The sequence below is a fragment of the Numenius arquata genome, chromosome 7 (genome assembly GCF_964106895.1).
Source record: "Numenius arquata chromosome 7, bNumArq3.hap1.1, whole genome shotgun sequence".
Taxonomy (NCBI): domain Eukaryota; kingdom Metazoa; phylum Chordata; class Aves; order Charadriiformes; family Scolopacidae; genus Numenius; species Numenius arquata.
The window spans coordinates 22,841,545-22,866,691 of NC_133582.1; the positions used below are offsets into that span (position 1 = coordinate 22,841,545).

General features: G+C 39.4%; 1 protein-coding gene across 1 annotated transcript; it reads left to right on the forward strand.

The window, feature by feature from the left end:
- The first annotated feature begins 5,794 nt into the window (after window positions 1-5,794).
- CFAP36 (cilia and flagella associated protein 36) lies at window positions 5,795-24,668 on the forward strand. The gene is made up of 10 exons (XM_074150897.1): window positions 5,795-5,964; window positions 10,829-10,893; window positions 11,795-11,896; window positions 12,765-12,879; window positions 13,743-13,830; window positions 14,672-14,723; window positions 16,636-16,759; window positions 21,349-21,506; window positions 21,950-22,105; window positions 23,734-24,668. Exons 1-10 carry the CDS (start codon window positions 5,847-5,849, stop codon window positions 23,818-23,820), a joined length of 1,065 nt encoding a protein of 354 aa, XP_074006998.1. The 5' UTR covers window positions 5,795-5,846; the 3' UTR covers window positions 23,821-24,668.
- Window positions 24,669-25,147: the final 479 nt, after the last annotated feature.

Below are 25,147 nucleotides of genomic sequence, written 5' to 3' on the forward strand. Positions count from 1 at the left end.
AATCTTGTACTTCTTAGTATCTCTTATTTCCACAAATTATAAGATGAAAGCATTAGATGTTGAACACTTTAGATGCTTTAAAGATTAGATAATTTAGCTAAAGAGTATTATGATCATTATCTGAAAAGCTTAAGCTTAAAATATGAATGGTAATGGCTCTTAAAAATAGAGTTGGGGGGTTGGAGTCAGCAAGCTCAGGTAGTTTCTTAGTAATACATCAGTCTGCTAATTTTGAATAAAAATTGCCATTTTAGTCATCAAAATTGTCATCAAAAAGTTGTCATTTTCATTGGAGAAGGCAGTTGAAAAATATGACAGGAGAAAAAAGAACAAGGACTGTGTTCAGAATATATTGTCTCTATTAAATCCTTCTTTTGGGCTTACGCACAGATTTAGTAGGGAGTAAGTAAGTAAATAAGGAGCCAAGTTACTACTCCAAAGCCAATGCTAATGGTGGAAAACAGTTTTGGTTCCCTCTTCAGCATCCCAACAATGGGAAGGTGGGGATAAGGGAGAATCAAAGGAGAACTTGTATCTGTAACAGGGCTCTCTTGTTGGCTTGCTGTGCCCCAGGGCAAAAAGGGTTTGCCAGAGGGTGACATTCCTGAATCTGTTTGGTACACACCTTGCTCGTGGAAGAGCAGAGCTAGGAATGGCATCTGATGCAGGATGAATTCTAGTGAAACAGCCTTACATTTGTATAAAACGTTCAAGTCACAAGAGAAGAGAAAAACTTTATAAAACAGAAGAAAATGACCCGAATAGGAAGATCTCTAGAAGTTCCTGCAAGAGTTAAATATCCCTAAGGAGAGGATAATTAAGATAACTCTTGATTCCTTATTTGACTTTAAGCACTTCTTCAATGTGTTTGCATTCCTTAGAACCAATTTCACTTCTATTTTAGCTTTGACTAAAGTACAATGAAGTCACTGAAATACACCATATTTGACAAAAAACCTCACCAATAAGTACTTGCAAATAAAACCAGACTGATTAGTATTTAAACTTTTGACCTTTTATGCAAAAGTCACATTTAACTCTGCCTATTAGACTGAAGAATATTACTGAGAAAAAAATGAGAATGCTCATGTGTTATATTAGGTGCCAGAGGCACATTGTGTTGTACAAACTTACTGAGAGTGGCAAACAGCTTAATTAAACGTTTAATGTAAGTACTGCTGAGTACAAAGCACTTTCCTAAGTGCATGTTAAACTGTGCACATAAACACCCCCTCCACACTTGCTACAACATACTCAATTTCTTCCTGGTGAAAAATAAAGAAGCATAAAAATACGAACTTACATTTTTAGTATATTTTTGCATGCACTGTTGTGTAGGAAAAGAAAAAAGAGAATGAAAAATACGTGCAAGGAATTGCCAGGGAATATGTATTTTGACATTCATGTGAGGCCTATGTATGATAAACAGTGTACAGAGCTTTAGCTCTGACCATAATGTTTGTCCCATGAATCAAAATACATGTGAGAAGGTAGCGTTTGGTATTGTAGTGGTAGTGCTTTTTCTGCTGTTTTATATAAACAAAGATTCTTTTGGAAGGGCAGTCTTGCTGCCATAAAGCAGACTCCCATCATTTTTTCTTTTCTCATAGTAAATATTTTGCAGCTGAGTAGTCAGGAAACAAATCCTGACCGAGTTCCCAGACAAAAGAAAAGTGCTGCCCTTCAATCACCTGGCTACTGACTTCAGGCTGCTTTTCTCTGGAGGGGTCAGATAGAAGATGAGGAGAAAGTGCGCGCACAGAAGTACGTCAATCTCAGCAAGCTTATAGTCATAAGGCTTAACCTTACAAAGTAATTCTCAAGGGAGCTACCCTGCTGACGTGAGGTGCTCTGCCCTTTTTCCCTTGACATACTCATGTGAATAAACCTTCTGGCCTGCAATTTGCAGAACTGTTTGTGTTTTACTGGAGCGAAAACAAAGGCTTAAAAATTTATGAACTGCGCAAATTTAGAGGCCTTAAAAGTCATAATTTGAAGGAGAACATCACAGTACTTTAAACTTTTTAAATAGAGCGTATGATGTCTCTTCCCCCCCCTCCATTGTTAAATATACAATTACACTGTGTTCCTATAGCCTTTCCATTAAATTTAGTAACCTTGTATTTGTGGGTCTAGTAGGAAAAAAATGAATACGAGGAAGGTAATAGAATCTCTTTTATTAGAAGTTTTGAGAAACAAGTTAGATAAAATATGTCAAGGACAGTCTGAGTATACCTTTGCTACACAGAAAAAGTGGAGTGCACTACAGCTGCTCAGGGTCCGCTCCTGCCCTGCAGGCCCACAGTTCCCATGAAGAAAAAGGCCTTTGCACCGCAGCTTTCCAGAAGGTAGCTTGAGATCAAGGTTCTCTTTGAGGTCAGATTTACAAAACAAGACCGGAATTTCCTTTCAGAGATATAATTATTCCCTAAAAAACTCCCTCCCAAACAAAAATTTTTAGAAAGAAATTGGAAAAGTTGCATTAGGTTTACTATGGTGAAAATATTTATAGTTATTACAGTTGTAAGACTATTTATCAGATATTACGAATTAGGTGGATGGAAGAATTAAAGCCTAAACAAAAGAGTAATAATAAGACTGTTTACTATAGCTGTAAATCTAGGTAGTGCACCTTTACCAATGTCCTCAAAATTGCTCAAACATCAATAAAATTATCCACATTGGAAAGACTAAAAGAAAGAAATTAAAGGTGATGTGAAAACTAGCTTTGCTTTGCTAATAGCTAAAAGCTCATCTGCCTCACTTTTTGCCCTTTTTTATTTTAATTTTCAAATTGATTAGTTTTGAATATCTGCAATAAACTAAAATTAGGGGCATGAATATACTTATAACTTTTTTAAATACCAAAACTAGCACAGGTAACACCCAGACTGCCTATCCTGTGAATGTCTTTAGCGCCTGTATATATACAGTAGTGAAACATACACTATGAAACAGTGCCTAGTAAAAGAAGGGACATTTAATTTTATTTTTTTTTACCCAAAGATAAATAAATTTAAAAATGCAGTAACAGATAAACAATGACATTCACCAAGAAGTAGTCAGATATTCTCAAGATTTTCAGAAGTTCCCTGTTATTGTGCTATAGGTCAAAGTCCCGACAGAAAGATAGACAGCATTAGACACATCAAGATTCAATCAGAACAGCTAACAGAACTGCTTTCCTTTGATCTTATGTGCTTTTTTCAAGGCCATTTTCTCCAGAGGAAAACATTTACAAGTCGTGCTGTTACTATAATTTTGTATTTTGATGCCAGAGAGGTGCTAGGCTCAGCCCTTAATGCGGGCTTTATTGATGAGATGCAATCCAGTAAAATGTTCATGGATTGACAGACTGTGTTCAGGTATAGGGCTATACTTCGAATGTAAGTTTTCAATATTTCTGTTCTAAGGATGCACACAAAATGAATTGCTTATAAGCTTAATTTTATATTGAATGTATTAGGATAAGAAGTAACTTTTAGGAGGCATTAATAAAGTCAAAGAAAAATTATATACTAGCATATTTCCCCAGATAATTGTGGGAAATGAAAAAATAATCTAGCTATTAGTGCAAAAGAGAGACTGCAGAAAAGATACTTTGGGCTTTGTGATTTGCTGCATTATGCGTATGAGTGGAACCCACTGGAGGTGAAGAGAATTGGGTATTGACATAGAGAATTCAGTGGTATGCAGAGACTGGAAAGGCTTGATAAAATTTCCTTGTCAGTATATATACAATGCAATGAACCAAGAGTATGTCAAAATGTCCGATATAGTAACTTGTACAGAGAAGATGGAAAATTAAGTAATAATTGCTCTCTTGTGAGTCAGACAGCATTTCCTGCTCCATCTTTTGTGTTAATAACAGAAATACTAACTCAGGTGTTCCCCCTGACGTCTAAGAATAAAACATAATAATATTGGGCAGTTTCATATGAGGCGACAAAATGCTTTTGATTCTAGTGGACAGAATTCCCTCATATTCATTACTCTAGCAATTTTTCTTGTAACCATGACGAAATGCTTTACATTTTATGCAACAAATAAAAAGTGAAAAGTAAGATTACCCATGCTGAAAGAATAAGCAGATTTTTTTCTCAGCGTCAGAGCTGTGTGTTAGAGACATCTCAGCTGACCTCAACAGAGACAAGCATATTGCTAGCAGAAGCAAGGGAAGTCAGATGGTTTTGGCATGTCCTGTAATACAGCTGTACACAGTGGTACATCAGTGTGTGAGGCAAAGAACGAAATTGGTTTTGCATTGTGACCTCTTTATCACAACTAATCTCAGTATCAATAGTAATGAGGGAAATTATGAGACTCTTAAGATTTCAAATTAATTCTGCTGAGGTACACATTGTGAGCTCTCTGATACGATGTACAAAACACCCTGTGTCTTGAAATCCACACTACCCTTGTTGAGAAGTCACATCTGAATGTTAGATGCTTTTTAGGTTCCAAGCATATGAGACTGTTACAGGTTTTTACCTGCTTCATTCAAAGGAGGAGAAACACACAAAACTCTAGGATTTTCTGGTCTGAGCCCTGCCTCATTCCTATCTCAGGTTTTCCAGGCTGATTTCACACTGAGTGTTTGTTGTCCCTCTCTTGCAGAGTTGCCATCGGCAGGGATTTGCCAGCACAGGGGTGGGTGGAAGGAAGGGCCAACAAGGTGGCAGCGAGGGACTGTGTCCTCCCGCTTACCTGGCATTGGGAGATGACAACATTACAAGAAGCGGGCTTTAGTGAAAGGAGAACAGATTTTGGAAAAAAACCCAAGACATAGGTGTTGGTTTTTGGCAGTGCAAGTAGAGCTAGCACAACCTGACAGTCACAGGGTGACTGCTGGCAGCTACCAAGCAGGCTGAAAATGATGCTACTGCTATATAGTAATTTACAGCCATGTAAGCCTGAATTAGTAATTAAATTAAGTGAACAATCAGATCTGAGGTAGCTGTTCCACAGTAGACGAGTAATCCCTTTATACTGCTCATTGATAGGCTCAGAGCACAAAACGGGCGGGAGAAGCAGCAGCACTGATGGTGTGAAAGGATCAAAGTCACCTGCAAAAGGGAAAAGCGAAGGCTTTCCAGCCCAGTCTCTTATTAAAATGATGAAATTAAGCACAGCTGATCAGGCGTTTCTATGCAGCAAAGAGAGCACAGAATTGTTACTGCTGAGGTGAAAATAAATGAGTCTACGCCAAGCACTGAATCTGTATGCAGGTAGAATTTCATTAATGCCTATGAGAGCTTTTCTTGAGCAAGAACAGGAGCAGATCCTGGGGTAACGCACTGCGCTTGCAGGAAAACACCCTCTAACCAGGGCGGAGTTAAAAGAGGATAAATAGATTTAAGAGAGTTTCAGTTGGTTGGTTGGTTGGTTGAGTTTTTTACTCACCAGCAGTGCACACAAGTAAAGCAAGCAGTTCTCCAACATTAGGAGGGAAATCAATTGAAACGTTAGGAAAAACTTTTCAGTCTTTCGACAGCATAGCGGGTGAGGACAATGACAGAAATCACACTAATTTTAGTGGAGAAAAGGAACGTGTCCACCAACACGGCCCCTAAGAAGGAACACCCAAGCCACTCGGTTTTAATGCCAGACTCCTTACGTATTGCCTCGTAAATGACTTCCCGGTTCCAGGCGCGACCCGCGGGCGGCAAAACGCGGGAAACACACCTTTCTCCATCCCCCGCCCCCGCCCCCGCCCCCGCCCCGCAAAATTGTGATGGGCGGGGCTGGCCCCACGTGGGGCGCGCGCGTGCGCCCCCGCCCCGTGACGCCGGTTGCTATAGCGACGGGCGGGCGCGCCAACCGTCCCTGCCGCAGCAGCCCCGGCGATGGCGGCGGAGGAGGAGGAGGGCGACGTGGAGTGGGTGGTGGACACCATCGCCGGGTTCCTGCGGGGGCCCGCCTGGTCCATCCCCATCCTGGAGTTCATGGAGCAGAAATGCGAGGGTGAGCGGCAGGGCCGGGCCGCGCCGGGCTCTCTCAGGCCGCGTCGGGGGCTTCCCCGCCTCAGCCCACTGCCAGCCGGCCGTGGGGGGGGCCGGGCCGGGGATGCGGGGACACGCGAGGGGCCGGGGTGACACGCCAGGCTCCGCCAGCTCTGCGGGCCTGGCCCCGGGCTCCCTGCGCGGCGGCGGCACCGCCAGCGCCGTGCGGGCCTTCGGCACGTCGGGCCGGCGTTCGCGGCGGTCGCCGCTGAGGGCTCGGCAGGCCCTGCGCTGCCACAGTCTGGGAGGGGGCGCCTCGCCCTCGGAAAGCCGGTGTACCCTGAGCAAGGCATTTCCCAGGATGTGGCAATTTGCGCTCATTAGCCCGTACAGGGGATTATGGCACGAGCTTACAGTATGACACCCGAGTGAGTTCCTCGTTCTGCTGCACGTAATACCCAGAGGTGGCTAGAAATCAGTTGAAGGCCTTTAATACTGTTCGATAGCTAGGTGTTTTTCCTCAGGAAGCTGGACAGTATAATTGAAATTGCAATCTGGCCAGCAGAACAGAAGAGTAGAAGGCCCAAAATTAAATTCCTGCAACTTTGTGAACCTCAGCAGTTAAGAGATCAGAAACCCTAAGTTAGTACCTCTCAAAAAATGATAGCATGAAAAAGTCAATGGTTATCAGATATGTTTTGTAGTCAGCTCTGTGCATGAGCTTAGCTCGGAAGCAACTCTAGTTAAACTTCCTTTCTTTTTCCTCAGGAAAGACCTTAGGGAGTCATGCAATAATTTGGGGAATGGCCTGGGTAAACTGGAAGTACAACCAGTGATGGTGCGGGGACGTGCCTGGGATAGACCTGTAGCTGTGTGTAAAGGTGCCTGAGGAGACCCAGATAAGTGTACGTATGTAGTGAGGGAAGAAGGAAATAGACTTTCTGCAGTAGAGGTTTGGCTAAATTAGTTCTGCTGCTTACAGAACAAATTTTCTGCTGCCAAATAATACCTGGGTCCTTATGGTAGCAAAATAATTACAATTTGGGCAAGTCTGAGAGCATCGCCTAAGTCCTTTAGAAAAAGGAAGCTTTCTTTTGTGATTGGGGAAAAAAAAAGTGTGTTTGAGAACATGATGGCCTGTGATCCTGCCTAGCCTGCAGACATTCACACATGAGAAGTGTTAAGGCATATTGAAGCATATTGCCATGGACTAATTTAGGATAACTTTCTGTGGCTATTATGAATAAGCTCTGTTCCTTTAGTATCACCTGACAGGATGTAGGATGCAGTAATAATTTTAACTTTAAAATCCTGAAGTAATGAGACTAACGGTTCCAAATACATTTTATTTCTAGGGACTTAGTAACATCAAGCTTGAAGTAGAATGGTTCTTACTATTATTCTACCTGCTTGCACTTACTCCTTCCTCCCCTCAATCCTGCTGTGGGCTCCGGGGCAGCTTCTGTAATGGTTGGCCTCAGTGGGCCCGGCCGTGGCTTTTGTTGTGCAGTTATTCTTCTTAGGGTCCGTTAAGAATTTTTATTTCATAGTTGGTGAAACAGATGCACCTCTGATTCAGATCACAGCTTCTAAACAAGCTGCTTCTCAGTTATCCTGAATCGTTTCTACCCTTCCCAAGCTTTGCATGAGGCAAGACCAGTGTGAGTACGTACACCTTTTCCCCGGTATACTGGAAAACGAGAAAGGTAAAGCTGCTAGGCTCTTTACAGCTAGAAAGCAATAGAGAAATCTAGGCTAGAAGTTTTCTCTCCAGAAGTCTGCCTAAACTTGAGGTTGGTCAAGCATTTTGATTATCATGCAAAGGGTCTAGGTTTAGGGATCGGGGGAATTGATTGTCGTTCTCTGGAGCAATGATCTCTCTTTAGAAGGTTGAGGGGAATTTACTGGCAGTAAGAAGATTTATGGAACCTCTGTAAATTTCCATGTAGTGCAAGGCAAGCTTATATAATGGTCACTTCCTGCTGGTTTGTTTCTACGTAGGAAATTGGAGGAACAAAGTAGAGAAATCCCTTACGGTAAATGATATTCCAAGGTGTTGTTTGTGCTACAGAGTGCTGTTGGACAACTCAGGAGCTACTGAGAAAAAAGAAAAGACTAAAGCGTTACTGCAGTGCTAGGGTTGCTAAGAAGCACAGCTAAAGAAATCTGAAGTTTTAGTTGCTGATATCTGCGCTGTTTGCTTTTCATTTCTATAAATGTACTTCACTGATCCCTGGGTTTTTTTGGTTTGGTTTTTTTTCTGAGATATTTTGTCAGGACAGAATTCTTTAATTCTTAAAACACTTAGTCTTTGGTCAGAACAAGCAAATTAGCAACATTTAGATTAACTGTCAATAATTTGTGATTCCTCAAAAATAGAGTTTGAGTTTTCATAATTGGTATGTAAGGATTTTATTTTGGAACTGTAGCCCAAGTCCTTGCACTTCAACTTATAAATGATCCTAATGGTATTCTATCTGTTGATAACTGTTTGCTTTCTCTCTCTCTCCCTCTTTCTGGGGACTTGATTAATTTCTCATGGCTTGACTAATTCCCTTTTATGTGGCTGTGAAACCGAAGTTAAATCCCTGGGTATGTATTTAAGGTGAGAGGGCTTTTCAGTTTCATTCAGATGTTCCCAGCTATTAATTAAAACATAATTTGGACATAGATAACCTTGATAATGGTTCTGAGCACCAGAAGATAAAGACAAGGTACAAGAGAAATAAACAGATATTGCTGCCTGTGACTCCCTTCCCTCCCGGCACAGAGCTGCCTCACCAGGCAGTGGGGATTGGGGAGAGAAAGAGGAGTTCCCTCAGGTTTGCTTACTGGCTTTTGCCCGAGAGGTGAAATAAGTCAGTGGCTCAGTCTAGCAGGGAGAACTCAAACTTGACTGAACTCTCATCTCACTTGAGGGGTCCTAGCAAAGATTTTCCGTTTTAACAGGAAAATTATGAGTTTGTCTCCCAGGATATCTGGGTCTCCTGACTTATCTTGATAAGGTGGTTCTTCAGATCTTTGTTCCTGTTGGGAACCAAAAAGTCTGTGCCAAAATCTTAAGGAAAATAATGACTACATTATTTAGGAGTCCTGACTCAAGAAAATCCAAGGTCTCCATTCAAAGTACACTCTAATGCCACTTAACTCAGAGGAGATGCTGACTTCAGCTTGCTTTACTTGGCACTTAACTTCATCCCCTTTTTGTTCAGAGCCTGAGAACAGAGGGCAGTTTGCACAGGCTTTCCACTCTGCTTTCCATGTTGTCCTGCAGCTGTGGGAGGAAGAGGAGGAGGACTTGGAAGCATCCCTTTGGCAGCGTGAGGCTAGCTGTTGGCACGGTCACTTCCTGAGGAGTGACATCCCTGTGTCACCCCTCCTTCTGGTGCCCAGGACAGAAGGAACAGTAGGAGGTAGAAGTGAACAGATAAGACAAAGGTTGGGGTCTGCAAGAGATGATTGCAGGACAATCCCCCTGGAGATGCAGAAGACAATAGAGGCAGTTAAGTGTCTTCACCCTCTTGGGTTGGGTAATATGGTAGTTGCCACAGGAGCTGAATTTTTTAGAGTACGATTTATAGTACTTTTTCTACCATTTGAATTTATTCCTAGATATTTTTAAAGCTTTTATTTTTTTTTCCAATCCCTTCATTAAAAATATTTCCCCTGTGCAAAAATGAAACAAAAGCAAATGTTGTTTTTCCAGATTATGTCACTTAAAAGTTTCCCTTGCTTATTTCGAGGGCCTGAACTGTTTGATTAGATTTCTATCATTGCATTGCTTTAAGTTGTTAGAAAGTGGTGGAAGTACTTTCTGTTTTAGGAACAGCATCTTGCATCACACCTTGTGAAGGTTCAGTGTGACATTGCCTCGGGGCTGTCACAGCTGGGAAATGATGCTTTCTGAAGTCACTCTAAGTTTCTGTCAAAGATACACTAATTCTATGTGCATCAGAGATATCTTATACGTATGAAGAATAAATCACACTCATTCACCAATTTAAAAATGTCACATGGAAAGTGACTTGTCCAAAATGCAGTGGCTAATCTTGAAGGACATTGACGAAGTCTTATTTCTAAGTCTCTGCTTTAATTGTTAGGTTTTACATTACCTCTGATCATTGTTGACATGATAAAAATGTAAATTAAACCCCCCAAACTCTAAGTTTCTCTTATTTTCTGCTTCTTCTCTCTGTTCTGTAGTGTAGAGATCATTAGCCTGGTGCTTCCAGTCAAGAGTTGTTAATACAAACTTGTATGAATATGATTAATATGGCCTATACTATACAGATGCCTGTTTTGTCTGAATCAGGCTACATATTATTAAAAAAATAATTTACCTGCACCAGATTTTCTCTTTGGGATTATCTGTCTTTATGCAGGCAAGGACTCATTTTCCTGAATCACTGTGGCTTCTTGCTAAATGAATGGCATAAAAAAATTGGTTTAAGTCTTTAATAAATTCTCCATGTAAGTACATAGAGAGTGAGAGAAATTTTGTGCTTTATGTGTGTCATCTGCCATCTTAGAAGAACCTTACACAAGTTCATATGGTAGTTCTTATATTAAATCTTACTTTTTAGTGTATATATCTGCTGGGTCCTCAACTTGCTTAGAAATCTGCTTCTGTTATGAAGATACGTTTTCCCAATATTAAATTATGAAATTTAATTGCATTAAATTACCAAAAGTACATGCTTAGCCTGAATGTGTGGAAAAATGCATTATTATTATCTATCAAGGCCTATATTTTCATATGATTAAATATATTACCTTGTAAAGGTTAATCTTTCTCTATTAAGACATAAGTGTATTTAATGTGTTAGTCCTTAAATACTAAGTCCAAAATGTGTGTGTGTTTTGGTTTTTTTTTTTTTTTTTTACAGTTTTTGATGATGAAGAAGAAAGCAAACTGTCTTATACAGAAATTTATCAGGAATACCAAGCTCTGGTGAGCATTATTCACTATTTGTGGTAGATTTCAAAGAAATATAATTGGAAATGTTAGAGCAGTATTTAGATGAACTTAGATTGTGTTTAGAATTTTCTAATATTGCCTGTTAAAAGTGTTATTTAGAGATTCTTTGAGTCATAGTTATCATATGCATTTTTATGCTTAAACACCAGATAAGTAGAAAAGAAACTTTTAACATACAGTCATATCTCTTATGCTGTGTTACGTATTTTTTCATTAAAATTAATATATCCATACTTATAAGCTTGATATTGTTCATATTTTCTGTCAAGTTAAAATGACAAACAGCGTGATATCTGAGAATGTGTATAACTTGTATTTTGTTCACTAACGAGTCTGGTAAATTTTCTGAGTTATCTTGCAGTTATCAGAAAAAACTACAGGAGATTTTCTGGGCATGCTTAAAGTACCTATAAACCAGTGCATACAGATTTCTAAAATATTTTTTTGTAACAAGGCTTGGTAATGCTTGATGTTAAAAAGCATCAATTGAATAAATGCAGACCAATGTCTATTTTCGCTCTGAGCCTGAAGGGTTGCAGGCGCACAGACCGGTATAAAGCCTTTTACCTAAAGGGCAAAAAATGATGATGAATACTAGCCAGGAGTGTGGGGGAAAAGGTAGAGAAGTGAGATTCTTGGAAATTGGAGAAGGTAAATTAAGTAGTGATCAAATTTGTTCAAAATAAGCATTTTTATTGCTAGTTCATGAAAGTAAATAAAGCCTGACGTATCATAAAAAACAGTATACTATTGCAATGATTTTCCTTTTGAGTTCAAAAAATACATCAGCAGAAAAGAATATACAATTATGAAAAAATTCATATGATTCTTAATGATAAATCTCTTAAAAAGTAAGGTTTATACTTTCTTACAGGTTGAAAAATTATTAGAAGACTATCTTAAAGAAGTTGGAATTAATGAAGAGAAATTTCAAGAAGCTTTTTCATCTCCTCTTGCAAAGACACACACTTCACAGGTAAATTTTCCTTTGTTTAGGAACATATAGATTTAATTTTTAGCTTTACATTTTCATTAATATAGCAGAGTGGAGATGAAACTTTGAAAAGTTTGCTGTTAAAACGGTAATTGTCTAAAACATAGTGTGTTTGTTTATATTATGAACTTTAACCAGAAAAATGTGCATCTTGAAAATAATGACAGGTGTTTATGTGGTGTCAGACACCTTTTGAGATTCATCTTCTATGCTTTGTATTTTCTAAGCTCTCTTTGTCAGCTTTATGTTAGTCTTCAGTCTGTTTACAGTAGCAGACAAACATGAAGATCAAAACAATAGACATAATCCGTAAAATAAAAGATGTTTTTCTCTGATTTTATAATAAAACAGTCAAATTTGTAATAAAATCACTGGTCTTGAGAACACAAGGCATGGCTAGGCAGCCCTTCACCTGCTCAAAGATATCTTTCAGAATTGTCTCAGGAATACTGGGCAGAGGAGTGGGAGCTTCTGCTGCCAGTTTAAATTGGGCTTTGTTGGTATCTCCTCCTAGATGTGTAACAACCTTCTTCAGAGCTCACATTCCTCAGTCAAGCTCACACATTTGTTCAGGAAGTCAAGTCGATTGCAGTTGTAAACTTACACTGTGAAACCCTCCAGTTTTTGTGATAATATTATTGTAGACATGTTGATCTAAAGACAGAAACCATCAAATTCTTTTCTTTGCTATTAGCCTAACTTGTATGTTTGGAAAAACAGACAGGAGAATTAAACATAATTATTAAAAACATGCTCCATAGAATTTAAATCTTAATATAATTTCAAGCAGAATGAGATGGTTATGATTTCTCCCAGATTTTTAATGTTGTTCATATCTTCCCTCCCACAGGCCATTTTGCAAACAGTGTTGGCAGCAGAAGATTTTAGACTATTTAAAAAGATGATGGTACAGAAAAATATTGAAATGCAATTGCAAGCTATTAGAATCATTAAAGAAAGAAATGGTAAGAAGTGGTAAATGTGTGTTCCACTTCTCTTCATCTTTTTAGTGTTCTTTTGATGGCTATGTAATCCGTTCATAAACGAGTGTAGCATATGGTTCAGTTCCAATTCAAGTTAATGGAAAACATTCAGTTATTTTCCTGGGACTAGGATTTCAGTACTTAGTCCTTGGTTTGTATTCTCCGTGACAGCTGCCTATGTTCCTTTTTAAATTAACAGATTTGTTCAGTTCTGTGTGTCTAAATCTTTCTGTGAAACTTGACTTAATTTTTTTTTAAAGAATGTTGGAGGTAATTTTGAGTGTTAAAGCAATTATATCAGTTCACCAACAATGTCCACGCTGATAGTTTGAATTATGCTACTTGCATAGCAATGATGATGTACTGTCTGCCGTGCTTACTTCGCAATTCACACTGTAGGGTCCCTTATGAAAAATCCATATAGAAAGCAGAAGTTATGGCTTTCATCATGCTAATACATGCATGCTTTTAAAGAAGAGAGAATTAATTTATACCCAACTTTCATATAACCACTGAATTTGAAAATGGTTCAAATTAGCCATGGCTGAATTGCAGAGTATAGGAAACGCCATATAATGGTCAATGCAGAGTATGGCTTATGCTTTACCCTTAGATGTCAAAACTTTCATACTTCAGAAACCTTTGCCTTTTTGCTACTAGCAACTTGATGCCAAGGATCTAGAATCTCTTTGGAAACAGTTACAGAGAGGAATAATTAGATGTTTTGTGCTTTCTTTTTTTGCCTTTTTTTTTTTTTCCTCTCTACCTGAAGAATGATGCCAAATGGAGTACAAAGTAATTTTCTTTAGAGTAATGCATAACTTTTGGCATGTTTTTTTTTATAGGTGTGTTGCCCGACTGTTTGACAGAGGGTTCTGATGTATTCAGTGAAATTGAAGAAGAAGAAATGAAAATACTGAGGGAGGTTCTAAGGTAAAAAATGAATGGGCCCTACTCCCATACTTTATTTTAAAATAAAAAATAAATGCATATAGGACCAAGCTCTTCTAGCCTTTTCCAGAAAACTGCCTTCATCTTAGAGATGACCTGAATGTTCTTTTCAAAATCCTACCTAAGAGAAAATGAATGGTGCTAGACAGTGTGTGTGATGTGCAACTTTAAGAGCCCCATCATTTCCGTTCTCCCCTGAATCTCCATGTAGACCTGAACTTAGATCTGGGTTAGATGTCTCTGGACACTAGGAGGATACTAGCTGTAATCCATTCGGGGAACACTCTAAACATTATGGCCTCGGAAAGGCGAATTCTGCTTTTGCAGTAGGCTTTATTCCTTTCTACAGCTTCCTTCTTAGTTGTGTCCAATGACTGTTGCTGTGGTCTAAGAAGACGTGTGATACAATGTCTATAGATTCTCCTCCACTCCCAGTTCACATATATAAGCATAATCTTAAACAAATAATAGCAGATGAATCCATACATGTTGTATTAAGTTATGCCAGCTTCCCTCTGTGTTCTGGAAATACTTCCCTTCCTGTCTTTAAATGCGCAAATGAAACAAGGGATAGATAAGCCCTGGAAATTCTTACACAATTACCTTTGCACAGGGAAAGATAGAGTGAGGACGGTGGGTTCTGTGTGTTTATTTATTTCTCTTAGGAGTGCATTTTCATTTAAGTCATGGAAGTATTTTGGATACTAACAAATTCATATTGTAATTGCTTTGATAGTCCTTAAATATTTAAGTAGTGCTAAATTTGCCTAAAATGACTACTACTAAAGAAGTTTTGAGTATTTACTGGTATTTTGTGTTACAGAAAATCTAAGGAAGAATATGAAATAGAGCAAGAAAGAAAGAGGACTGAACAAGTGAGTATCTTGCCTTTCCAGCAGAGCTGTGTTGATGATTAAGAAATACTCTGATAATCCTGTCCTGGGTGTCACTTTAAGGCAATGTGTACCATCCTAAGCAAATAAAAGGTCTGTCAGAAAGTGTCCTACTGACACTTCTTTTTGAAAGGTCTGTTCTGTTGTTTACATTTTTTCTTGATGGCATCATTGACGCTAGTGCTATATGTGATACCATTAACCACCAGTCATTTGGTGGAGCTCATATGATAAGCATATTCCCTCTTCAGTATCTGAATTCTAAAATCCTGGTAACGGATGTCAACCTTTCAGATCCAGAGAATATTTGAACTACTAATATTGTCAAGATCAAAGAGACTTCAAAGTATAAGCTGCTTAGAGATTACAGCATTCATAATCCTTTAGGAATTTTAAGGATCACTTCATAGACAGTATAGCTGTTCATTAAGTCTGCACAATACTGCCAGAACCTAATCACAAGGAACCAGAAATCCTCTCCATGTTAGACCATCACTTGGTCTCCATCAGAGGAAACTATGTAGTAAGGGAACTGAATGTAAACATGGATTGGCTAAATTGCTATTCATTCAGCAACTGAGAAACAAATTGAAATTGAAATCAACTGCAGTAGAAATTAAACCTCCTCTTTGCTGGGAAAACATAAAAATTGCTGGAATTGTAGGCTGTTTCAAAAGGGAGCAGAATTGCTCTTCTATTTTTTTTTTTTTCTGTCATTATGAAATTTGGAAAAAAAAAAAAAAGGCACTGTTTCTTCAGCCTGAACTGACAAAGGAGACAAGGAACAGCCTGGAGACCAAATGTAGCTACTACAAGAGGTCAACGCACTATTTCCAATCCTACTTCTCAATTCAAACCCATGATAGGTGCAGATGATAGCTATGCTACTTAGTGCAAGTCCTGAACAGAGGGGATATTCTGCCAAATTAAACCTTTCTCCCAGTGTCTGACACTGCAGAAAAATGGTGACAAAACTCTTCTTTCCCATATTACAATGACAGATTCCAGGAAACGAGTCACCTGTTCTACTGGGTTTCTTACAGAACAACTGGGAAACTCAAGCTTTGGCTCATTATAAGAGTTCAAGTTGTATTGAGATGCAGGTTTATCCAAATTTTGTAGGCCAGTCAAGAATATCAACATTGTTGATTAAAAAAGCCAGATTACAGAGGTTCCAGTCAAGTTCACATAGACAGAGAAGGTGATAGTTATTGTTCAATAATATGTTTTTGTTAGAGAATGTTTTAATACAAAATAATTTAATATTTTGATGAATGCTGGGGGGGGGCTCTGACATGAATTAGATGGTTGATGGACAGTGTAGATGTTTTCTGGGCAAATCCCAGCTGGCTTTACTATTTTGAGAGGTGGGTTGCGTTGTCAAGATTTCCCATACAAGTGTGGCAGTGAAACAATAGTGTCAGAGATGATCCAGACCTGTTGTTTCCATTCAGCTGATTATTCCTCAATTTCTGTGGTAACTTCGGTATACATTCCTGGTTCTCGTATTGTATTTTTCCGGTAGACGGGTCTGCTTAAAAGTCACAGGCAAAGTGTGGCAAAAAAACCCAACCCTACATTATCTATTTGTAGCTGGGAAACTAAAGCCCAATTTACCTAATATTCTAAATTCTGATTGTCGATTAGGGAACAGGTTTTGAACTAAAAAAAAAAAAGCTGTCTTATGACTTTAAGCCAGAAAGAACCTTTCTATTAGTAAAACAGAACAAGTAGTTTGCTTTTGTTGACTTTGACTGTGCAGTATGTAGTGTAAACAACACAATTTTAACTGAAAGTTCTTGTGGGAGATTTCTTTGTATTGACAGTTTAATGCCTGAAGTACAGTGCCAGGAAATGTAATGCTTGGTTTTGTTTGTTTGCTTCTGAAATTAAGGCACGTGATAAACTTACATCACCAGATGTTACCAGTCTTCCAGGAGATTCAAAAGAAGCTGTGAAAATTAAGGAATCCACTGAGGAAGCTGATGATTCTGAAAAAACTACAAAATTTCCATTAGGTAATTTTGTGGGAAAGCGCAATGCTGAGTGTACAGTATGGTACTACTTTCAAAGTATTGAAGAGTCCACTTGCATCAAGCTCTTAAGAACTTGCCTGGATAAGCTGCGTGTGAACCATCCTAGCTTTGAAGTGAGCCCTGCGTTGAGCAGGGTATTTGCACTAAGTGGCTGCAGAAGTGCCTTCCAACCTGAGTTGTTTTATTATTCAGTGATGTTATAAGTCATCTCCAGCAGGAGGAGAAATACAGGAGGCTAACAGTTTTCATCTTTCAATTTACTGTGCATATGCTGCCATTAGTGTTAAGAGCAATATGTTCCCTGTAAGTAACTGAATCATTGACTTAAATTATGATTTCTCTCCCTGTGTGTGGCCATTCTAGATTTAATTTGTAATTATACAACATTTCTTGATAGCAGTCAAATATTTCTGAAGTAACTGCTAAGATTCATTCAAACTGAATTGTTAGACCACCAAACTGAACCTTTTTGCCTTTGGTTCAGATTTTTGTTACTCATTTTAATCTTTTCAATCTTATATTTTTGGTTTTAAGTGGGATTGTGACACTTAACCAACTTACAATACCAAGGAGAGCTGTTTTAAGTAGTCTTGAACTTTACCCGAGTTATGTAGGGAAAATTGCCTGTTTTGTAGATGATTATTTACTGGAGAGCTTGACCAAGCCAGTGCTTTTACAGGGAGGAGGAAAAAAAGGGAAACACTGGTTGTGATGGAGGCGCTCTTGGTATTTTTGTGTTGCAGGTAAAGCACAAGGGTGCTGACCTTTTCAGGAAAACACTGGAAAATTCTTAGGTGAAAAGAAGCATATATATGTGTGTATGTAGATGTGTGTACACATATGCACACACATAAAGGCAGGTACATATATACACACATGTATGTATATAGGTATACATAGGTGATCTTCAAAAACAGATTACATCTCAGTGGGATTTGCTGTCTTATGAATTTGTGAAAAAATTGTAACTTAATATTCTAAGGTCGCTTCCAAGAATATAATTAGAACTTTGGGAAATAATAGTCTGCGCTGTCTTTAGTTACATTTTTCCTGTGTCTTGTGCTTGTCTTTGTATGCATTCACACTGGAAATTTTCATATCACAGACACTTGAGCTGGATACTTCTAGCCTTGGTAGTACCTTTGGGGCATACTTACTCCTTGCTTTTTCATTTGATGGCCGTTAACAGATGAAGTGGTTGTAGGACCCTCTGTTCTTTTAAACTGAGTGTCTTTTACATTAGGAAACTTAAAGAATAAATTGTGTTACTGACTTTTAAAGTTCCCCCCCTTTTATCCTTCTGTCCTTCTGCTGAGGTTTTGTCACATTTATTTGAACCGTTTTTCTCTCCTCTTCCACCCTCAGAAGTATGCAGAAGGCCTGCAGGTATACTTGCATTCTTCTCTTCTCCCAGCCTGCTTTTACTCCTCTTACTTTTGCATAGTTGTGCCACCTTGCAGTGGTGCCACTAAGCCACGTCTATGCTGTTGTCTTCCTGTTTCAGGAGGAAGGCATATTCCTAGCAAATATTCTGTCTGCAGAACTTAATCCTCTGCTTGGGAGACAGGAGATCTTTGAGCTCAGGAGTCGAGACTTCTCAGCACTGAGTGCAGCCCTTCTTCTGTGCTCTTCAAACACCTGCTTAGCTGGTGCTGAGCGTTCCCATGATCTTGAAATGCCAAAGGAGAGACAGGCCTACAAAAGGTTTCAGCTGCTTGGAAACCATCTTCATCCTTGTAGAACTGGCATCTTGTAGCAGCATAGCAGTCTAAAGAGGCTACTGAAAAAGTTTGTCACAGCTTATCCTCCAGTATCACCTTTTGGAAAAGTGGTTTTGGGTAGTGGTGGCAAAAATCAAGAAGAATCTGTACCGGCAATCTTCTTCCAGACCCCTTTCTCACACAGAACTGAGGACCAGCCTCCAGACCAGTCTGTTATTGCCTGCTTCCAATACACGGGCTCCCAGCTACAGGTTCGTCTCGGATAATGGGATCATAATCTCTGCTTGACTTGCTTCCTCTTGCTATCAGATACAACCCTGGGAATGCAAACAGCAAGAACCTTTTACTAAGTTTGTGCCTTTCTAGGGTGGCAGAAAAGCTGCTCTCCTGTCACCTGGGTCCGTCCCAGACCCTCATAGCCCACCAGACCTGTGCTCGCGTCCTGTCTCCATCTTTTCGCTTGTAGGGTCGCGTTACCGAGGAACAGGACAGCTCGTCTTTCTTGACCTGAGCACGGGAAGGAATCCCGTACCTAGGGAGTATCGGCTGCCTTGGCAGCCCTTGCATGAACCAGTTCTTGTAGTCAGGAAAAGGAAGAACTTTTTTTTCCTTTTTCGTTTTTTATTCCCTCCAGTCTGCCATACATTTTGTTCAGATACACAGTTTTTTTATTATCTTTTGCTGTTTCCCCTTCACCTCGAGACCCAAGATTGTAGTTCGTGGGCGCCTTAAAGTTTTCCACTGTATAATGAATTAAAATTTTAATGGTAGTTGCCTTAATCATCTTAATTTCATTTTGATGAGCTCCTTACAAGTAGTTTACAGATTAGAGCTTGCAAAACCATTCGTCCTGTACTTTTGACCACCCAACTTGTTGCACTACAGAGAGATCGGAAGGGTGAATTTCATGGTCAAGGTCATGCTCAATACTTTGGAGTGCAGGTGACCTTTCCAGCGTTCTTGGACAACGCTTCCCATTCCGGGTACCTGCAGGGCAGCTGCTTCAAAAGCTGCACTCATGTTGGCACTGAGCTGCCTGTGTCACACAGATAAGAAGGATACAGCATCTGCTGCAGTGGTCCTGGGTGCTTGTATTTTGAGAAGATTCTGAATCGTCCACATGGAAAAGGGTGCTGCTGAGTCACCCATAGTGTGAATGTACATATAGACAAGTTCTCAAAGGAAAACGATGTTACGTACCAGTAACTGTAACTCTTTGAGATGCGCTGTCTATTTGTACGTTCACTATCCACCCTCCTTCCCTTCTCAGTGTCTTTTCAGGTTCGTGTGTTAAGTGACACTGAGGGTCCTGTGATCACATCCTACAGGTACTGCTAAGACACAAACATCTCCAGCTCGAGTGTTTGCGATACGGACAGCAGCAGTGTACGTTTACATACACACAACACATTTCAAAGAATTGCTTTCTGGTAAGTAGCTTCCCTTAATCGTAATGTTGGTGAGGGAGTAGGAAATCGGCATGCAGCGTGTGGATTTTTTGTTGGTTTTTTTGTTTTTTTTCCCTCTGTTTTTTAATCACACAGCTATAGTCTGAGGACTTTTTCTAGCAATTTTATCTCTGAACTCTCACAGTGCCTCTAAGAGCTTGTGTCCGTCATTTTTGTCCTGGTTTGTTTTCTGTACTTTGAATAACAACTTGGATATTATGGATAGACTCAAACTGACTGAACACAGGAAAACTTGTATTTCACTACCTGTACTCTTGCATCTATATGGATATTTTCAGGCATATTTTAAAGCAGTCAAAAGCCTCTTCATTTTTAATAGAAGTATAGTAGGAGCAGCGACTTACCTCTCTTGGGAGTAGCCATAGGTCAGGTCAAGAGAAGTCATAGTAAAGTTGTGAAAACCTACCCTGCTCTGCAGTCTGGTGACTGGAGAGGCTTTGACTCGGAGGTCAGTAACCATGATGCCATGTTGGACACCATGCGGTTCAGTGGGATGCGAGGCAAACCCATCTGGTACCTGCAGAGATATGAAGGGCATGGCTGGAATCAGCACAGGGTTACTTCTCTTTGTCAGCAGGGGCTGCATTTGTCCAAGAAAAAAGCAAGAGGCGACCAGGGTATTGTGCAGGACTGCTCTCTTGCACAAGGTGAGGAACTTGATAGGGGGTTGAAGACACCAGAAGTTGCCTGAGCCTTGTTTGTGCTGTGGCTGCCCAGAGCTCCCCTGGCACCCATCGGCCACCCCCTCTGGGGCTCTAAACCCACCCAGTGTGGGAAACAGGGTGGGTTCCCACTGTATCCTCAGGCTGGGGCAGGGTTAGCTCTGAAGAGGAGTAGCTGAGCTGAGTCGGTGCAATGCTTTAGACCTCTTGAGCTACACTTCCCCCGGCTCCCGTACAAGTTCACTTAAATATGTTCTTTTCTGATTCCTTTCTCTGAACCTGAAAGCTGAACCAGTATGCTTTTACGGTTGGCTAAAGCGAACCAGTACACTCGTACTTAGAGTTGGTTAAAGTGAACCTTATAAGCTGCTGACTGCTGGGCTTGCCAAGACAGAAATTGAAGGTACAATCTCAATATGAACTGACTATTGGAACGCTGAATATGAAATTACATTCCAAGCATTTGACTAATTTATAATTCATTGCAGTAGGGGTACTTACGATGTAAAGCACTATTTAATTGCTTTCATAGTGCAAATACAATATCTGTTGGTTTTGAAAGAGAGTTTTATTAATAAAAAGTGGAAGAATGTGGGGTTTTTTTAAGTTTCCTGTTTCATCAGAAGAGACATCTGGATATTGGAAGAAAAACCAATTTATTTTTTATTTGATATATTTCTATTCTTTCTAATTGTTTTCTGTGTAAAATTGCCGTTTAGAGGAATCTCAGAAACCTGCAAAGGAAGATTTAAAGCCAGTACGCCCATTACAAAAAGGACCTCAGCCCTCTTGTACCAAAGGGAAAGAAGACATTAAGAAAAAGTCAGCTGGAAAATGTTCAGAAAATGCAGCACAAAAAGCTGGGATGAAAGGACCTGTAAGTTTAAAACAAACAAACAAGAAAAAAACCCAAATGTAGAACTAGAATGCAAAAAGACAGGATTACATTTAGAATACACATTTAAGACAGTATTACATTTAAATATATATTTTCTGTTATTGTAATCAGGTGGGTTTTTTTTAGGTTGGGTTGTTTTTTTTTTTTTTAACCCAGCATGCAAACACTGTTATGGTATTTACCAGTTTAATTTGCATAAAGTTCAGATCATGATTCTAGATTTAGAATAGAACTCGGCGCTCAGCCTTTGACCCACAATAATTTCTTAGTGGACAGCTCTGGCTTGAAACTTAAGCTTGGATTTTTTTCAGCTAGTAATCTTGGAGACAAATAAGATATAAATGCTTTTATCTCACAAATACATAACATTCATACCAAAAATTAATTTCAAAATGTGTTCTAAAAAACCTCAATAATTTCAGGATTTATCAGAACTGGAAGAACAGCAGCTGAAGCAACGAGAGGACTACCTAAAGAAAAAACGAGATTTGCTGATGGCTACAAAGAAGGAGTCGAGAAATAACGTACTGTTACCAGCAAACACTGACCAGAAGGAGGAGGAATCGCCTCCTAAAGAGGTGAGGGATTCACATGTTTTAATCATCCTGACCGCTTTATAAAAAAACACAGATGATTTCAGTGAAGATGTAAATATTGTTGCTGAATAACGCAGCAGGATTAAAAAAAACCCAAACAAGTGGTAGAAGTAGAGAGGAATTATTTTCAAGTTACTGTTTTTGGAGACGCTTATAGGCTAAAAAGTTTTAGTGATTAAGTTAGCATTCTTTTGCTTTAGTACCACCAAGTCCTTATTATTAGTTTATGTGTTTGAATGGCTAAAATGCTGGTTTTCTCCTAATTTGTGAGCTACTCTTTGGGCTGCCTTAAATCCCTGGTTTTTGGGGTCTTTTTTCCAGCTGAAATGGGAAAAGCATTTTTCTTTTGCAAAGTCTTATTTTACAGAGGTAATGGATTTCCTCTGTTTTATCTCTTTTGGGAGTTTTGTGCCTATTTCAAATGAAGAAATGCTTGATTTCTGTCCCTCAGCTGCTGGGATAGAAGGGACGTGGTGAGGATGCAGGGTAGGAAGCCAAGGTTCTCTGAGGGGTGGGCAGCTGTTGGTGGGAGGGCTGTAGTCTCGGGACAGGAGGAGAGTGTGCTACAGGCAGAGGCACAGCTGGCAGTTTGCCCTGCTCTTCAGGGTGCTTTTTTGGTCCGAAGGCTGTTCTCTGTTCAGAGATGGGCATGAAGTTACTTAGTGAATTAACTGCTGCCTTCCCCGACTTAAAACAAGTGCTAAATTGCAAAAATCCTTGCACCGTGGGGATGACAGAAAATGTTGTTTGGGGAAAAAGGTAGTAGTTTCTTTCCCTGTTGGGAAAGAGTACAGCCATAAAAAACTCCGAATCCTATGACAGGATAAAGCTCTACCAAACGGAGGTCTTCATCAGACAAAAAAAAAAAACAACCAAAAAAAAACCCAACCAAACAAACCAAAAGCCCAAACTTTTTTTGTTAATCATTGTTATGGCTAATATGACTTGCGCGTTTGCTACAAATAGGTCTAATCCACATTTATGTGAGAAGAAATGCTTGAAAACTTGCAATATAAATGAGGAAACTTGTAGAAGACCTTAAAACCCCCCACAAAACAATGTGGGTAACAGTTATATTTAAAAAAAAAAAAACCTGAAAAAATCACTACTCTTCTTTACAGAGCATCTACTTAAGCCCAGAGATCTTGTATTGCCTCAGGTATTTTTCAGAGTTGCTCAGCTTTTTATTATGCTCAGAACACGCCTAAAGTATTGTTGATTGGGGAACTGCCAAAACAGCTAAGCAGCACCATAGTCCTTTCAAAAAGATTGGTACCGTGCAGTGGGGAAGAAAGGCAGATTGATGTAAAGAGCCAGTCGTCCACATCCTAGGATCCACTTCTCAAGAAATGGAATAATAATTTTTTTTTTTTTTTTTAAGTCATTCTGGAGAGCACGCGAGCTTGAAGGGCTGCGGCTGCAGCCCTGGGTGTGCAAGTGACGTTACGTGGCTGGCGCTGGCAGAGCAAGCGTGTGGCAGGAGCCGGCCCGGCTCGCCTTGGGCAGCCGTTGGCGCCAGAAGTCGGGGTTCTGACGAGGAAAGCCACGCGCTTTGTTGCAGTGTTTTTTTCATTTTTATTTTGGTTTGTTTTTTTTTTTTTTTCCCTTAGGAAATGTCAGAAGAGAAGCAAAGACTACTACAGAAGAGGAAAATGCTTGCAGAAAAACTCAAAGAAGAAGTTATTAATAAGCGGTAATTTTAAGTAGCTCATTGCAGAACCCAAGTACATATAAGGATGTTTTTAGAATAAATTATGTAACTAATTGAATGGATTTGTTTTCCAGTATTACACTTAGTTTTATAGGACTTTCAGGCAAGCAACTTGGTACTTACATATAAATATTTAAAATTACACTGAAATACACTAAAAACACTTATTTTCCAGAATGCTGGAAACTCAGTGACTTTGACTGGAAAGTGCTCAACAGTGAGGCCATTTAACACCAACCGCAGCGCCCAGATTGTCTGAAGCACTGGCCTCAGCCACTTGCTGTTGTATAGAACAAAAGCAGAGATTGAGAGCTGTCAAAGTAACTCCGCTGTGAACAGTTGAGTCAGAAATTTAAGCTTTTTTATTTTTAAATTTATAGAACTTTGGTTCCTCTTATTAGAATATTACAAGCAAATTACTATTTTTCAGCTGTGCAATGTAATAAAGTCTAATTTCACAAGGAAATGCAACTATGACGGTATTATTTTTCAGAAAGATAATGCAGCTTGGAGTCCAGACATTTACATACTCATTTTGCATACTTTTGGGGCAATTTACCAGTCCTCAGCTCCACTATCTCTAGAAATGCAACTTTAAGTAAAAAATAATTGCTTTAGTTACAAAGTAAAAGCTCGGGATGTCAGGAGCAATTCTGTTTCAAAGCAGAAATATTATAAGATCTCGTTTACTGTTTTGGCTGTGACAGAGTTAAAAGGAAGCGGGGAAGAGTTTGCTCAGTGTCCTTACACAGCTGCCTGCGACAGTAACCCGCGTTCAAAGAAAACAACCCAACCGATTCCAGTTTCATGTAACTTTTTATTAAAATAGCATTTATAACTGATACATGTTGGCAGATGTTCTTTTCTTTTGCAAAAAAAGTGGTAGCGGAAGGACCCCAGACAGGGGAACAGGCAGAACCCACCAGGTCAGACGGGGAAACGGGGCAACAACCCCAGACAAAAGCCAGTTAAAAAGAATACTGTGTGTCACCTTCTACAGGGATATTATTTTTTATTTTTTTTTTTAAACGGGACATCTAATGCCACTTTACACAGTCTTTTTCTAGTAACTATAAAAATCCATGACATTCTTGGTTTTGCTGAAAAAAAAAAAAAAAAAAACCAACACAAAAAAAACCCAAAAAACCCAACAAAACAACCCTCATGTTGGTCTGAACGTATTTTTTTTTTTTTTTTTTTTTTTTTTTTTAAAGCTCCTGACAGTACTTCAGGGAAGAGCTGGGGCGGTAGGGAACAGTCAGGACTAATACGCTTCGGTCGGAGACTCTCAGAGAACTTCTTTCAGGTGGCTG